At 41.7% G+C, this 17,591-nt stretch overlaps 1 protein-coding gene across 1 annotated transcript in view; it reads left to right on the top strand.

Moving 5' to 3' along the window:
• Positions 1-17,591, top strand: part of Arid1b (AT-rich interaction domain 1B) — a 354,347-nt gene that overhangs the window by 129,480 nt on the left and 207,276 nt on the right. The window contains 1 exon segment of the mRNA XM_027401057.2: positions 3,615-3,725. Coding sequence (XP_027256858.1) covers positions 3,615-3,725 — 111 coding nt within the window.

The raw sequence follows: 17,591 nt of genomic DNA on the forward strand, positions 1-17,591 counted from the left end.
TGAGTTTCACTCCACCTCACTCACCTCATTCCCTTTGGTGTATGATCTGTGTTTTTTATTCTTCAGGCGTTGTTGGGTGGTGGGGTATACCCACCCCTCCAACTTGGCTACTTTTTATATTGAGTCAGATACTGTGATGGTAGCATAGACACCTTGTTTGTGTTGTTCCATAGTGATGGACTGGGGTGTGAATTGGCTCTTCCTTTGTGCACAGCACTTTGCCAGTGTCTGTCAGTGTTCATCATATCAGCCTTGAGACAGAATGCCGCAGGTAGAGAAGAGTGATATCGGGATGTTTCACATGAAACATGCATGCTTGAAGTTGCTGTATGAAGGAAAGAAGGAGTGGAAACAATGTGAGTGTACATGAGTAGGGGAGGGCTAAGTGAGAGTGTCTACAATTAATGCTGTGCGGTGTAGTCACACCTGTGCAGTGAGGCGTGAGGGTCTACTGTGAAGGGACTGAAAACCAGCTCAGCTATAGAAAGCCTGTTCCAGCTGTGTAAAGGAAGACTGACGTAAGGGCTCGCCCATGATTTAGACTCCGTGGAGCCCTGAGGGAAGTGCCGTTGTGGAGGAGGTCCAGGGAGGAGCCATCCCGCTCCTCACTAGTCATCTCTGTCTATCATTGAAGAAGTTGGTGCTCCCATCTTGGAAGTCACTCCTGCTCTCTGCCCTCTCTTTTCCTCCCTCAGCACTAAAGGACAAGTGCCTGTGTTCTTGGCCTTTGCACTAGATCCTGTGTGTAGCTTGTCATTGACACTTTAGGTAAGTGGAGCCAGCTATATTCCAGCTGACCTTGCTGTAGTGTGGCAGTGTACCCAACAAAGGGAGTGGCCCACCACAGGCATTCAGTCAGCGAGTCTCCGTTTACCAGACACCCCAGAGAAAGTTTCTGAGCATGTGCACATGGCCCTGCACATGTTCTTTTCACACCATGTGCCACTTTTCCCATTACTTTTAAGTCATAATATGTAGATGGTTCAGACCAGTGCCCATCATTGTTGAGTCTGGAGATGAGGTGTGGGTGTGTTCAGAGATGGAGAATCACGTTCCAGCACTTGGTTCTTGTGCACTGGGGAATTTTCATGATACAGTGTTGTTGTGAAGAGCTGACTTTATGTGATTGACAGATAAATTTAATGAGTGTTCATATGCATATGCTGGTTTAAATTTATAAATAACCAAAGATAGCAATGATGTTTTCAAATATAAACTGTGCCTTAAAAATATATGAAATATTATGCTAAATGTGTTTCTCTAATACTGACATTGTCTTTTTGTTGCTTATTAAAGTATGTTTAGTTACTTGAAGTTAAAACAAGTGAATGTTAGAGAACAATAACAGTTTTGAAGGTCAGGTGAGTTATGGATATATCGTGCCTTGCTGGGTAGCCCTGTCTGATTTTGAGTCCCCAGTCCTCCTGCCTCAGCTTCCAGAATTCTAGGGTTCCACACTCAGCTCCTCTCTTTATCATAAACCGTAAGGTCCCTCTGCACATGATCTTTAGGGGATGGCTGGTACAGGCTGGCACTCCTCCCACTCCTGATTGCCTCAAATCCCACCCAAGGCAGAACAAGCTCTCTCCAGCCATTTTCATGAAATTAGATTTTGGTTTTATATCCAACTGTATTTAATAATTGAAAGTTTCTATGGTTAGGAATAGTATTTAAAATTTTGGTGGAATCTAATGATTTTGAACATTTGCAGTCTCAAGAGTGAATTGCGAGGCCATAGTGTTTTCTGACTGTGTTCAGCTGTGGCTTTCTTCTTGATGGTTGTTTTGGGGGCTCTGTCTGAGCTTCAGTGTTGCTCACTGAGGTTCTCTTCCCTCTAAGAAGCCCTCTAAGATGAACAGTTTGTTTTTGTTGTGAAGAGAGGCTACCAGCATCAAAGCTGCTTGAAGAAGGTTGGGTTCCCAGATACCCTGCTTGTGTGCTGTGGAGAAGCAGGCCTATACCTCCCTGCTGTCTCTGTAGCAGGGTGAAGGCCCCTGAATGAGGCCTTGTGCCCTACTTGATTTGAAATCCTGGCTGTTAATCTCAGAGCACTGCAGGGTGCCCAGCAGGGCATCCCTGTGACAACTAGAAACCTCCCTCTGTGGGAATCTTGGTTTTGGGGGTGGGAGATAGGGTGGTAATCCTCCAACTCTTGCTCAACCCCTACAAGTGCCATCCTCTGCAGGCATCCAGGCTGCAGAGCTGTGGCTTCCATGGTTGCATACCTCATCCTGATGTATCTCCCAAATCAGCCCCCGAGGGTGGGCATTTACATCATCCTTAGAGACTCAGGGCCTGCTTTGGTGCGGCTTATTATTTTTGTTGGAGATTTCTATAAGAGAGACTGTGGAATGCTGTTCTCAGGCCTGTGCGTTTACTTTAGAGCCAGTTTAAAGGCAGTGTACGCTGACCCTTGGCTGGTGCTGACTGGTGAAATCCAGTTTGTGTGGCGCATGGACTCTCCAGTACCCAACTCTTTCTTGGCTTAGAAAGCCAAGGAATTTACAGTGTATTCTGTGTGAGCATTGGGTGGGGCAGCAGGCAAGTTTTAGAGAATTTTCATAGTGAACATTATTTTTCCATGTATTATCTAATAAAATAGAATTTGTGTATGGTTCTTTAATGCCTGTTTGAACTGTCAAATTTTATTTCAAAGTAGTATTTTCCAATCTTTTCCTTTTCCCACTCCTATTAGAAACTGGTTCTTCAACTTTCAGAGCTCAGTGAGAAGCCATGTAATAGGCCCTTAGCCTCTGGCCACTCAGGCTCAAGTGTGCTGTGGTAGCAGTGTTGAAAAGCTAAGCCATGTATCAAATAGCCAATGCCTGCTATGCGGGGCCTGTAAGCTGAGGCAGCGTTTGGATTGCGTGTTATTTCAGCAGAACGCCGAACCTGCTTTCTGGAAAAGACCAGGGAAATGCTTAGTTTCTCAGCTCTTGGCAGGTGTTTTGGGGTATGTTTGGTTCCCCGCTGTTTTTTTTTGTTGTTGTTTTTTGTTTTAGTGTGATTTTCTAAAACTTTGTCACATGGGCTTATGGGTGTCTGTACTTGGGTGTTTATTGGTTTTCTAGAAACTCATACCATTCTGTGGGTATTTAGGACATTTTAAGATTCAGTTGTTAATAATATTTTTATTAATTATTTTTTAAAATTGAAATAGTATTTGACCAAAATCATAGTTCATCTATACAAGTGTGGCGGCTTATCCCTGTAATTCCAGCACTTGTGAGGCTGAGGTGGGAAGATCATTACAAATTCAAGGCTAGCCTGGCTAGGAGTGAGCTACTCCCCATACCCTACTACCCTAGGAATAATTAAACAATAGAGCCTGTTTTAGGACTAAGTATTGGTTATTTGCACAGCTCACCTATCCTAGTAGGAGTAAAGCTCTCCTACTATGTGCCTGATAGTTATATTCATTCCTGTCATTGAGTCATTGCTGGGTTTGCTTTTGATAAAGTATTGAATGACTGCTGTGACGCGTTTAAATGTTGGCCAAAATGTAATATCATTTAATATGTAATCACAACTCACTTTTGTTTCCTTTTTGTTTACTATATGAAGCTTCACACTCAGAGAAACTGATGAAGGGCCGTGTGTTTTTCTTTGTTTAGGACATGTCTCAGGAAGGCTATGGAACTAGATCTCAGCCTCCTCTGGCCCCCGGAAAATCCAACCACGAAGACTTGAATTTAATCCAACAGGAACGACCTTCGAGTTTACCAGTAAGACATTACTGTGCTGATTGGAAAACGTAATGAGTTTGAAAACAAGGATTGTTTTGTCTGCTCTATTTTATATTACAGGGGAGAAGCTTCTAGGTTCTAGATTTATTTGAGAATTATTAACTTTAGGCTCCTTTCTTGAGAGAGCCTCGTGGTTCTGGTTAAGTCTGTTTTGTTTGCAGCCTCTTGGGCAGATCAGACGCCTACTGTTGGAAGGTCTCACCTGACTGGCTCGCCTTGTGAGCACAAAGGAATTTCTGTTGCATTACTGAGCTTCTTTTAGTTTTCTTGAATTTTGGTAATGATGCAGAGCAAAAGTGTCAGTGGGAGAGTTGAAATGTAAGGACATTCCTGCTTTGCGAAAGATGCAGTGACGTCAGTAATTTGAATTATTCCTGGACTTCATATAGAGTCGTTTTCCCCAAAGAAAATACTTTAGTTGAAATTTGGCAAATCAGCTTGTGTGGTGTTTGCACCAGCAGCTCATGTGGTGATGGGCTGTACAGCAGCAGGAGTGCGTCATGGTGACGCCTGTAAACAGTTCATCTGGACTCAATTTACCCTTGAATAGAGAACCCAGTTGAATGAGGATTTCTATATTAAATAAAAGAATAAACCTGTAAAACACGCTTTATATTTATTTTCCTGTTAGCATATTTTGACCTTAAGCATTATTGTTGCTGTTAAATTTCTCTTACAGTTTGTTTAAAACCTGAGTTCGGGTGAGTCATGATTTTAACTTGAACTGTAACCTTGTTTGCACATAAATAAAATTCATTATGTTCTTTATAAATATTGGAGAAGGAACATTGGTAATGGATGTAGACCATGACCGGCTGTGTACATGCCATGCCCACTTAAGTTGGCTGTGTACCCTTGAAGAAGGCATGGAATGGCTAGAGAACACACACTGCTTTTTGAGTCTGCTGTACATGGCTACAAAACCCTGCTTTGCATAGGTGTTGTTTCTGTGAGGTGAGGATGTGAGCCTTACAGAAAAGTCTCTCGTTGCTAATCTGCTTGGGACCATGTGTTGTTTAGTTCCTGTTGTTTTGAAGGAATGAGAAAGGCAGTGGGATCCATGTTTGTGGTTAGAAGCTTTTAGAAGCAGTTACAGTGCGGTGAGTGTGTGGAATGTGGATGACGTACACCTGTTACAGACGCAGCATTGGCCAAGAATTTGGAATTAAAGTTGAGTCACAGGAGGAGGGTGTGTCCAGTGGATCCCACACTTTTGGTTTTGGAGCTGATTTTGTAGGTATGTCATTGGCTGCTGTGAAGCAGGTTGGAGAATGTACCATGAACAGATACCAGCTTTCTGCATGGCCAGATGAACAGTGTGCATTGCTTTCTTCATAGTTGTTTTCAAGCTTGATCATCAGTAACATACACTTCTCATATGTGTCCAAGTGGCTGGTTATACTCAGCTAATTCTATGACACAATTGGGGATTTTTCAAAATGCTTGTATCTATACATCTTTATCATGTAGATAGAGAGGCATATGGTATATAACTTATTACCCACTAATGATTACCTTGCCTACTTTGAGAGAGAATTTCGGGTTATTTCAGTAGTTCAGAGAGAATTTCACCCCATCCAGTTCTTTTTATGGGGCTATTAAAAAAAGAAATGCCTGCCGTGGCATTTTCTTTCTGTTTTTGTTGCTGTTTTGTTTTGAAACCCACGGAGGCTGATAGACTCGTACTTCAATTCAGTCACATTTCTGTGATCTTCTTTACTTTTGTTTGGTTTTAAGAGAACAGAGCTTCCAGGTTTTACGGCAAGTCTGTATTCGTATGGATTGCATAAGGCCGCTGTGCCTAAGCCATCCAATCTGTTAGGGTAGAAACTGGCTTTATTTAAGTGAACTGTAATGCACTATTTTCTTCTGCAGGGCTTCACATGCATAAACAATCTCTATATGGAGTTACAAATATGTTTTTGTTTATATTGCTGCTTTGTAAGTTGTACATAATTAAGGTAATTATGGCTTCAGGGAACACTTGGTATTCCGTTACAGACTTGATTCGTGCATTTGTGTAGTGTGACTTAGGAGATTCTGTAACTGCTGGCCTGGAGAGGCTGGTGGTATAGGATTGTGAAACGGCTGTCATTTATGCCTGAGTGTGTTATCGGGCCCCTTGTAGGCGGGCTCTCAGGTTGTGCCTTCCTGCTTTAATGTCATCAATTTTCTTTCTCCTTAAAGATACCCTAAGACACTGTAATTCCTGGTTTGGGGACTTTATAAATCTTAATTGAACTTTTAAAGTATAGCATAATGATTCTAATGTATGAATTTTAAGTCTGCCTGATATATATATATCAAGCAGATAATGCTTTTTGAGTCTTTCTTTCTTTATCCCAACTTGGAGCTGGAGTCCCAGGAAGTCCTAGATGGCTTCCAGTTTTCACTGTACATTGAAATCCCAAAGAAATATGTTCTCACACCAGAGAAGGAATGTCTCAGTGAGATGAGAACAAGCAAGCAAAAAGCAAAAGCTTCCTTCTCCTGTGGTGTTTTATATTGGCTGCCATCAGAAGGTGTGGCCCAGATCTCCAGATTTGGTTGGGTCTTCCTAGCTCAAATAATCCAATCAAGGAAAATCCCTCAAGTGTGCCCAGATGCTTGGGTTTTAGTTTAATTCTAAATACAGTCAGATTGAGAGCCAACCTTAGCCGAAGTCTGGGCCTCACTATTTAACCCTTACCAGCCAGGAACTACTATGTAGAACAGGCAAGCCTTGAACTCATAGAGATCTGCCTGCCTCTGTCTCTAGTGCACTAGGATTAAGGTGGGTACCACCACTCTTAGCAGAGGTAGTTATTTCTTTTTGTTTGTTTGTTTTGCTTTTTCAAGACAGGGTTTCTCTGTGTAGTCCTGGCTGTCCTGGAACTCACTTTGTAGACCAGGCTGGCCTTGAACTCAGAGATTAGATCCACTTGCTTTTGCCTCCCAAGTGCTGGGATTAAAGATGTGGTAAGTTATTTCTTAGTTTTGCTTGCACACTATGAGATAGAGGCCATATTTTTCTGTGACCTAATCTTTCCTTTAGTATGTTTGTTAGACAATTAACCAGCTTTTTACAAGAAGTCCAGACAGCTCACTGTTCTTCAGCTGCATTTTTAATAAATCCTGAGGCTGCCTTCTCTCTAGGCTTGCCTGCCTGCCTGCCAGTCTGTCTGTGTGGGTCATATGGTTCCCTATGCTTGTCAGTTGCAGATGCACTTATGTTTTCCACCTGACTTAGCCAGAGCCTCACGTTACCCCAGAACGGAAAGGGCTGATAAATTCATACTTGTTCTCTTGTCTTGGGCCGTGACCGGTAATATTTACTTTTTACTCAATGGGCTAACACTAAGCTCAGAACAAATCTCCCTCTGCAGTGTCCACTTATTTCTGTAGCTCTTAATTATGCAGGTTTCTCCTTGCTGACATACTGAGTTTATATATCTTGGCATTTGCATTATTGATAGATCTTGACATATAGCATGTAATATAAAAATTAACCTGAAGCACCACCTCCCTTTAGAACAGCATCACTTAGCATTTAAGTATATTTTGTAGTTTTATTTGCTTCTGATATTGACAGTAAATGAAGCAAGCATACAAGGAAAGACACAGAGGAAGGTCGTTATAACAAACTCTGTAGCTTATATACAAACCCTTTATTTTGCAAACCTCGGGTATATCTCAGTTTGTAGTCTCATGTAACTCCCAAGGTGTGATGGAGTGCTCTAGCTACTGTGTGTTTCATCTGGTGATGACTCTTGTGACATTTGCTAGTGCCTCTCTGACAGTTGTTTTTATAATTGTCCTGACTGGGATTCTTTCATGGTATTTATTCAGCAACTATTTTGCTAAATATTATATGTAAAAAGTCTTTAAAACTTAACCCTAGTTTCAAACTGTTTTGGGGGTCTTTCTCATGGTATTGAATCGACTTCAGGAAAGCCTGTGTCCTCTCTAGGCTAATGACACCGAATGATGACATAGGTGTGATAGCTACATTGGCAAAACCTTGTCAGCCTTAAAACCATTTTGCTTTTTTCAAATGACAGTTCGATTTTACTTTGGTTATCTTGAGTTTCAAGGGAAGAAGTGCACAATTCGGATAATTAAGCAAATGATAGCATGAAATCATTCTTTTACTAGTAATACATAATTTTTGCTTGTAAAAAAGTACTGTCAGGAATACTAATCCTTGTAATTTTAGTCAATATAGTTTAGTACATATGTTCTTAGTAAAATACTAATGAATCAAAAGATGGAGGTTTTCTTTTCTCCTCAACAAACTGATGTGTTTCTTCCTGAGCATGGAAAGAGCCATTTCTATGCCCTAGTTTAGAGAAAAAAAAAAAAAAAAAAACACTTTGTTGTGCTTGTCCCAGAAGCACACAGGTTTGCCCTATAGATGGGGGTCCTGATTCTCTGGAAGGGGAAGGTTCATCAAGTTGTTAAACCTGGTTCTTACTCCATTCTCCTCAAGCAGAAAAAAACTGGAGGGATTGACATGCAAAGAGTTTGATTTTTTGTAGTCATCTAAATAGTGCTTATGTCCCTCTGGTTGAATTGTCACTTTTGAAAGGGAGGGGTACTCAGTGCTGGTGATTCTTTATAAGTGGAGGATGTTAAACAGGATATTAGATGCCTTGAAGAGAATGTTAAATATAAAATTTTTATAAAATATTAAAAAATACAAAAAATTGAGGATCACGTATCACCACAAGTGTTTTGCTTTTAAGGAAAGAGTCTTTGGTCTTCCTGTGTTTGGTTTAGTCTTTAATAACAGTTAGAGGTAAAGGGTCATGTATTTTGAAAACATTAACATTGATGTCATAGTAATAGTGTGTTTAAAATATGTGGATTTGGTTAGTTCCTTTGAATGATTGGAACAAATGGAGGAAGCAGGAGAAGCAGTTTCATAGCTGGGTTCTGACTTCCCCATTCTCAACCCAGCCCTCAGACTGTCTTAACGTGTTGGCAGGTTTCTGGAAAACTTAAATCTGCCAGACGAATTGCTGTCGGATGAACTCTTTGGAAAGTTTTGTGTTTGTAGCTTGAACTTGATTTAAATGGTTGTCATGAAAAGGTTAAGAGTGTAGCTGTCTTCTATTGATTGATCCTTCTCAAATCATTCTAAATGCTTAAAAAATTACAAGTTAATGAAAGGGAAATCTCACTTGCCTTCATGCAGCTCTGAGAGTTCAGATATGGATCCTGCCTTGGTGCAGCATTGGTTGTTTGTTTAGTATTCCTAAGTGTCAGCAGCCTTTGGGGTTGCATTATTCTGGAGGAGGTGGGAGCCTGGAGCCTCCTGGGGCATGTGGAGGCCTCCTGAGCAGATAGGGGCTCCCTGAGGCAGATGGGAGCCCTTTGTGTAGGTAGGGGTCTCCTAGGCAGTGTTCTCTGCAGTGTGGTTCCCCTGGATTACAGCTTTTGCAGAAATTTGTCCTCACTTGCCCAATTTCAAACTGACATAGTTTTGATGTCCCAGGAAATTGTAAAAATGAACACAAATTACTTAAATGTCTTCATACTATTTATGTTGGTCTAGATCTTACTTTTAACCCAGGAGATATCAATTGTTTTTGAATGAGAAGAGTATGTAAGGGTCCTACTTAGAAAAAGACTGGCAAATGTTTCATTCTGAAATGGAATTTTTATGATGTAACGTTTTATTCCTGAGAGGCTGTGTATGTGCCACCCGGAGCACAACCTTTCCCCAGAAGAGCAAGCAAGCAGGAAGAAGCCCTGTAACCGTATTTCCTGGGGGTTTCCATGGCATTGGTAGTCATTTTAAAAAGAGAAGACAGACTAGAGCAAGGTGGGAAGGGCCGCGCTTGGCTTCTTTCTTCCAAAACAGTATTCCATTTAAATATTTATTCTGTAAATGAAAATTCAATAAAACTTTAACAGTTTGGACTTCTTCCAGGAAAAGAAAAGCCTAAATATAATGGAAAGCTTGAATAAATGAATATTTTAGAAGAATTGTAGCCTGCTTTTAAAGCACTCAAATGTTTGTGCACACAATGTTTCCTAATTGACATCTTCAATCCTGTTAAAACAAATGGTTATTTCTTTAACTTTAATTTTATTTACTTAGTTTGGGATTGAACTCAGAGCCTTGTGCCTGCTAGGCTGGCTCTCTGTCACCAAGCTGTACTCATCACCTAAAGTGGGGAATTTTAAACACAGGGTAACTAAGATATTTACTTAGGGACAGTGCATTAATTAATGTTCAAAAGTTTGTTTCAGGTTTTAACTAAGTTTGCCATCTGTGAACTTCCTCATCTCACATCCTGGAGAGTTCCTTTTAACACATGGGGGAGATGACTTTCAACCCATTTTGTAGGACTGTCAGTTAGTTCTTAAAAAGTTAATGGAGGACTGTTAGGGAGCTCTGTAAAAATAGACAGTGGCAAAATCAGAGCCTAAGAAGGGCCGGAACATAACTGATTTGCAGGATATTGGTTTTGATAATAGAAGGATAACGATGATCCGTGGTTGATAAATGAGGCTCATTAAGTAAGGGATGATAAATGCATACACTCCTGCCTAAGAGCCAGCATATGACTCTCAGGTGACCTGGGTGGGGCCATGGAGCATGTCTCTGTGACATGACCTGGCTATCCGGATGTAGGCATGTTCCAGGTTCACCACAGACATCCCCAAGCCACCATGCCTATTCTCTGCTTCTCTGGCCAGTAGGTGGAAACTGGGGGGGGGGGGGGACACAGGGACTTTGAGCATCAGCAAGCCTGCAGCTGTGATGGTACCTCTGTGTTCCCCAGCATGCTCATCGAGTGAGCCTGGGATCAGGCAGGTGTGCAGAACCTCAGGACACATGACAGTGGTCACTCCATTGCTTGTGTGAAGACCCTTGATTGTCAAGACCCCTCACAGCCTTTCCTGCTGTCTCCTGTTCTCAGGGTTTTGGCCACAGCACCCACAGGGTGAGCATTGCATCTCTTTTCATGTAATCTCTCCCTCAGCACCGCCTCCAGGACAAGTAGGCCCTTGGTCACCGGGAGGCAGCAAGAGTGCTTTACTGCATATTATCCCACTTTACTCAGAAATAGCTTTTAATTTATAGATTTTCATTTTGCAGGTGACGGGAAGGCGCACATCTATTTCTTGTAACAAGGGATATGTGACCAGCAGCACTCACAGTAGCATTTGTGGACTTGCTACTTGCTTTTATGTTTCTTTGGGTCTAGAAGTAACTATTTTTAGTATTAACTGTCAGTTTAAGAGTTTGAATAAGTACATGTATGGAAAGTTCCCATGAACCAAAATTTTCTATTCTTCTGCCACAATGAAGGACTTCAGAGGTGTCTCCTCCCTCCCTCCCTCCCCCTCCCTCCCTCCTCCTCCCTCCCCCTCCCTCCCTCCTTCCCTCCCTCCCTCTCTCTCTCTCCCTCTCTCTCCTCTCTCTCTCCTTTTTCTTTTGCCTTCTCAAAATTGTTGTAAAAGTGAATGGTCTTGTTTTCCTTTGTTTGGGTCAAGAAATTTTAGCTGAAAATTGTTACTGTGTGAAAGAAGATTATTGACTCAACAAGCCTTCAATTTTCCATGAATAACACTCCCACCCCTAGCTTCGGGAACACGCCGCGCATGCATTCTATTTTAAAATACAGACCGTAATTTAAAACAGGCAGTTGGATGCCCCACTGAACTTTGTTTAAGCCTGGAATAAAAGAGAGAGAAAAGCTTTATGCCACAAAAAAGTGGCTAAGCTTCCACAACTGCTTTTCTTTATAATGCAGCAACTCTGTTAAAAAGCAAAGCTTGCAGGTACTGATGTCTGGCCATGCCATGGTCCTGTGTGTTACCCAGTTTGAGGCTGTGGTGTGTACACCTTTTCTTTTGTTTCATCATTAGCCTATCCTGTGAATCCTTCTAAAGTGCTCGAGAGTGTCCATTGGCACTAGTCAGTGTGTTTGTGTTTGCACATACTGTATTCAGTGCATGTGTGAATATTATTTCTGATTTTATAGTTTGGCATTCATTTATTACAAGATAGCTAATATTATGTTGATATTATATAATAATGGTTTTTAAAATTCTTTGATCATTAACCTGGAAAGATGCAAATATTAGGCCCTGTACTGTTTACTCTCAGGTTTATCGAGTGATTATTTGGAAGTAGGTGTGCATCATTCACCCTTTCCTCTTTACAAAGATGACCAGCTTATCATGACTTGTATGGAAGGCACATGCTCTGACCAATGGCCACTCAGCTCGGCCCAGTGACCTGGCTCAGCTCTGGTCTTGAGTAACTCCTGCCATGTCAGCAGGATCACCATTTCCCTCTCTGAAAACTGAGTGCAATAGACTGGGTTACCACAGAGCATCATGTAGCTCCTTCATTGTCTATTACAGCCGTTTCTCTTAATATTTAAGGAAAAGAGATAAAAGTGAGCTCTCAGCTCCCCTTCCAGGCATGCATCTGTTGTGACTCCTGATGGCCAGCCTGCCATCTTGGTGCCACTTACTTTTAGGAGGGGAAATGTCGATTTATTTAGGAATTTGGGCCACCAGAGAGCTAGAGACCTTAGCCTGGCCTCTTACTACAACAGGCATCTACCAATTCTAGAGCCCCACCCCAACCTGGTGTCATCAGTGTGGGAGACTTGTGCTTGAGAAAAGGGAAGTCTAGGTAAAAGGAGATGAGCTCATGGGAGAGCTGAGAAATGAGCATGCATGCCCGCTGTCTTCCCTGCTGCCTGCCAGAGTGGAAGGTAGACAAGAGCAGGCTGCAGGGCTCACCCCTAACGTGTGCAGTGTGAAGGCCACCAGGGTTGCTGCAGTTGGCCTTAACTTCTCCTGCCAGGGGCCTCTCTGGACTCTCCTTTGGTTTCTAACATTGTTGTATGTTTTATTTAACACTTATTGACTCCTGTTTTCAAAAGTCTTAAATATAAAGTGCAAGGTTCAGTCAACGAATAGTGGAAACTGCCAGGAAAAGAAGGCGCAGTGCCCTGGGAAGCCTTTGACAGAGTGCTGGAGGGTAGGGACATGAGCTGTAAAGATACCTACTTCCCAACAGCCATCTCCATTTTCTATGGTTGTAAAATGTGGCACTTTCCACATTTTACACATTGTAAGGTGCCCTCTGCTTTGCAAGGCCTTCATTTTCTTTTTGGAGGGTGGTGGTACTTTTGGCTTTTTTGCAGGGTGGGGGGCAAGGTCTTACGGATAGGAATTGATACTGAAAGGGTGACAGCATTAACTGTTGCTTGAATTTCATGAATTCATGGAGGTGATGTAGAGAGTATTGGGATAGATATTGTGTAAGCACCTCAGTAGATCATAATGGAATATTGTTTACATTACCTTGGCCAAAGGCAGCAGCAGCTCAGCTAACCTCAAGAAATAAGTAAGGCTCAGGGCTGGGCAAATGGCGGATGGTGAAGTACTTGCCATACAGGCATGATGACCGAAGTTTGATCCTTAGCATCTGTGTAACTCCAGTGCCAGGGAAGTAGAGATAGGAGCATCCCTGTGGCCTGTTGTCCAGCCAGTCTAGCTGGTCTAGGTTCAGTAAATTGAAGCAGGAAGTAGAACATGATTGAGGACACCTGACACCAACCTCTGGCTTCTACATGCATGTACACCCTCATACATAAGTGCATATAGACACTAATTCATTTACATGTATGTACACACACACACAGACACACAGACACACTGACACACACACAAGAAATAAGTGACGCTGTCAGTTGTTCATTTTGGCTTCCTTGATTTTCTCATTGACTTTGCTTTTAGGACAATGCAGTGTAGTATCACTAAGAAATGTGGTCACAAATTTCTTTCTGGAGCAGACATAGATTCCTTTGTATTGCTTTATTTTTGATATACTTTTGATTGATTTTTGGCTATTTTGGAGGAGTATTTCTTAGTTTAATTTGCTTCAGTTTCCCCTTCCCTGACCAAGTCTTGCAAAGGACATGGTGCCTGGAGAGATTTTTCTCAACTCTGCGCGAAGCATGCAAGGTCCTACGTTAGCTCTCCAGCCCTCCCACCACCAGTCTCTTCCTTCTGTATTACATCATTTTCTCCCCATGTAAAGAGGGTGTTCTTTCTTTAGAGATACAGAGTTTGGGTTTTAGTAGTGCTTATTTAAATGCTGTTTTATGAGCCAGAGCTTGAACATATTATAGTCTCCAAAGACAATTAAACAAGACAGGATTAATATTAACCAGTTTACATGTGTGCATTTTATGTTTTTAATTTGATTCAGATTTTGTCTGTTTTGAGCTCAAATTCCCAGATGTGGAAATAGAAAGTTGCCGGTGGTTGGAACCTTGTACAGCAGTCACTTCTAGTCAGTGACTTGTTCTCTCTGCCTGGCAGCTCCTCCAAGCGCCCATGCGACACACGTCACCATGTGGTGTCCTGCCAGCTGTCACACTGAAAATGGGCCACCTCCTTTGGAGTACAACTATTTTGCCCAAATATTTTCTTAGTTACTGCACTTAGGCTTTTCTTAGCATCCCTAAATGTTGACATCTTCAATTAGGGCACAGGCTCTCTCTGAAAAATTAAATTACATTTAACAATCAGTTACTGATTGCCTCTTATGCCTAAATGGGTGTATTAGATGTAAGAATAATAAAATAAATAAATGAGAGGTTTAATGATTTCATTAGTTTTGATGAGCGCTATTAGTATTTTATTTTGAGAAAGTGTAGCACTGTGTAGTCCAGGCCCTCTTGAAGCTCACCACAGTCTCCTGCCTCCACCTCTCCACTGTTGAGAGTCCAGGCACATGCCACATGCCCTGTTTCACACTTGTATATTGTAGCACCTTTCACTGTGAGAATTCAGCAGGGATACCTCTTCTGAGAACTCCGGTTATTTACCAGTCTTTAAAGTATTTCCCCATCTTATCTTCTTATCCATCTACACGGAGTTCTAGAGCTCTCCGTTACCCCATGTGATTTTACAAAAGTGTCTACTGTTTTGTAGAAGCCTTGGCAATAGGAGAGTAGTGGCTGCACCAAGGTTCTGTTTGTAGCCTTTCAGTCTAGACAGCAGTGCAGGGTCACTTTTTTTGCCCCATGCTTTGTGGAGGGAGAATACCACACGTGCCCACTGGGCTGGGTGGTGGAGTAGCTCCACACATACCCTGGCCCTGCCCTGGGTGGTGGAGTAGCACCTGTACAGCTTTCTTGACTGGCTTCCTGCAGATTTTCTTATTTTTACTATTTGGTTGACTTTTTCAGGATACAGACAGGCTATTAAATTCCTATCCAACTTTGATATAGTCTGGTCAATTTTTAAATATGTGTCCAAGCTGGTCTTAGAGATGCCTTCTGTAGTTCCAGCTACTGTGGATTCTACAGTGGAAGGATTGTTTAAGCCCAAGTGTTTAAAACCAACTTGACCAAAGCATAGTTATGGTTGGCAGAATGTATGTACAGTCCCTGTCAGTTAGGTTTATGGCCTAGAAACTTAATCTTAATCCTTTGTATGTATGTGTAACATAGCACATATAAACCCTGGCTGATTGGCAATACCTCACTCTCACTGAGTTCCCAGAGCCTGGGGTTGGTAGTTTCAGTTCTTTCCTGGAAGCAGGAGCTCCTATGCAGAAGGCACTGGAAAGAGCACTGTGGGGAGCTCCTGTGCAGGTCACCTGAGCACTGTGACTCCATGGTTTAACCCAGCGTTAACATATTCTGCATAGCCCTGTGAATTCTGCTGTGATTCTTCATTCTAGTTTTTGTTCATGCAGAAGAAAACAAAGATGAGAAAAATATTACTGGAGATTTTATGATAAAATGGAATTTCCTAGAAATTTGGACTTTTTTTTGGTTTGTTAAACTACTAAAGCCATGGTGGGTAGGAAGCCTTGATAAAGAGGCAGAATATGTGAGGATTCATGTCTTAAAAACTAGATTTAAGGGGCTGGAGAAATGGTCAGTGGTTAAAAGACCTGGCTATTTTTCCTTAGAACCTGGGTTCAATTCCCAGCACCCACATGGCAGCTCATACTTGTCTGTAACTCCAAGATCTGACACCCTCACACAGACATATCTGCAGGCAAAATACCAATGCAAATGAAATAAAATAAATTATTAAAAAAACAAAAACTAGGTTTAAAAAATTGCAGCTATAGTTGAGACAGTTGAATCACACTGATAATCCCCAAATGTCCTGCTCAGTCCTGTGCTCCAGCTTGGTTGTCAGAGTAGGGACTGACGAAAGAACAGCTGCTGTGACTAGAGTTCACCCTTCCCTCCTGTTTTCTACCTTGTGGTTTTAGCAGTGAATAGAAAAAAATCGCCTAAAAGAAGTAGAAGTAAATCGGCAGAGAACTACTTGGCTCACAGTGTAGTGTGCCTTCAGTAAATGTCCTGGATGACTCAACAGAGTTTTTAGATTTCAGTAGCTAGAGCCATGCTACCATGGCTGTCAGCTCAGAGGTGATGGATGACAGGCCTATAGGGTCAGCTGAGATGGTAAGTCAGTCCCTAGGACCGTGTACTTTTAAGTTAGTGCCCAGTGATAACCCTTAATTTAAAATGTTTTGTGGAGCCAGGTGTGCTAGCAAAGGACTGTAATACCATTGATTGAGATATATAGCAGGAGTTAGGACTTCAGAGCCAGCCCTGTCTGTATAAAATCCCATCTCAAAAATAAAAAAAAATTATAATGTGTATGAATATGTGTGCACATGCATGTAGTAAGCCCCAGCGCACATATGTATGTTTATATACATATATGCCCATACATGTGTGGGTGAGGTGAGGAGGGTCTATTAATTTACTAAATAGTAACCACTCTTATTTAATCAGATGGCGTTAAATAAAGACACTGCTTTGCGGTGTTCATGGGACTGACATGGGATTTCTCCTCCTGGTTCTGAGTGTTGCCCCATCAGTTTTAGTTATCAGTGCTTATACTCGAGACCCCCTGAAACTTCTTGGAGAGATTATAGAGGAAATGAACACAGGCAAATACATTTCACCTCTTCTCTGTTTTTTTTAAGTGGCCACCTGTGGTGTCCTTGGTGTCATGGCCAGCTCATTTCTACTTTCAGTTTATATCCAACATTCATTGTTAACAGTAGGATGTGTAAAGTACAGGGAATACATTTCACCCTCCAAATTACGCTATCTTAATACAAAGAGCAATCAATCAGGAGCTCTAACTTAATAATCAAACATTTGGAATCATTTTCCTTATAGAGGTGTATAAAGGTGTATAAAAGTGTATTGGGTGGAAATTTTTTCTTGCCCCTGTCAGGTGTTGCTTTTTCCTGAGAATTAAAGAGAAATTTGTTTATTTTTGTGTGCATCAGTGATGACTTTTAATGGAGAGAACTCTGGGGTGGGAGAGGAGCTCATCTCCTGGGGCATTTGAGTTTAGAATGGGTAACCTTGTGCTTCTGGAAGGGAAGAGAATGTAGGGCCTAAATTAGACCTTGTTACCTACATGATGAAAAACTGACTATTTTTTCTAGTATTTGTTTGACCCTTTAAACTGTCAACATTATAAATTCTAGCAGTTGTGTCAAAGGAGTGGTTTATTGAGCCCATTCTTATATTTCATTGTGACTTTTAAAATAGTTCCCTTGATGATAAACATGTAGCAGAATGAAAACTCACTTAACAAAGAAGTATCTGACTTTCCTTTTGAGAAAGGTGCGAAGTGTGTATTCTTTTGTAATCTGACATTTTCTGTTGTGTTTCTGTGGGAGAAGTTGGCTTAGTCCTTGGTTATGAAATCGGTCGGACAGTAGCAGCCAGGACCTTAGGTTGCTAGCACCACACTGGTGACTTGATGCTGTCATCCGGTGCATAAGTGGCAAGATCTGTACTCTGTTATTCATGAACCTCTAGACTCGGCTGC

The sequence above is a fragment of the Cricetulus griseus genome, chromosome 2 (genome assembly GCF_003668045.3).
Source record: "Cricetulus griseus strain 17A/GY chromosome 2, alternate assembly CriGri-PICRH-1.0, whole genome shotgun sequence".
In the NCBI taxonomy this organism is placed as follows: Eukaryota; Metazoa; Chordata; class Mammalia; order Rodentia; family Cricetidae; genus Cricetulus; species Cricetulus griseus.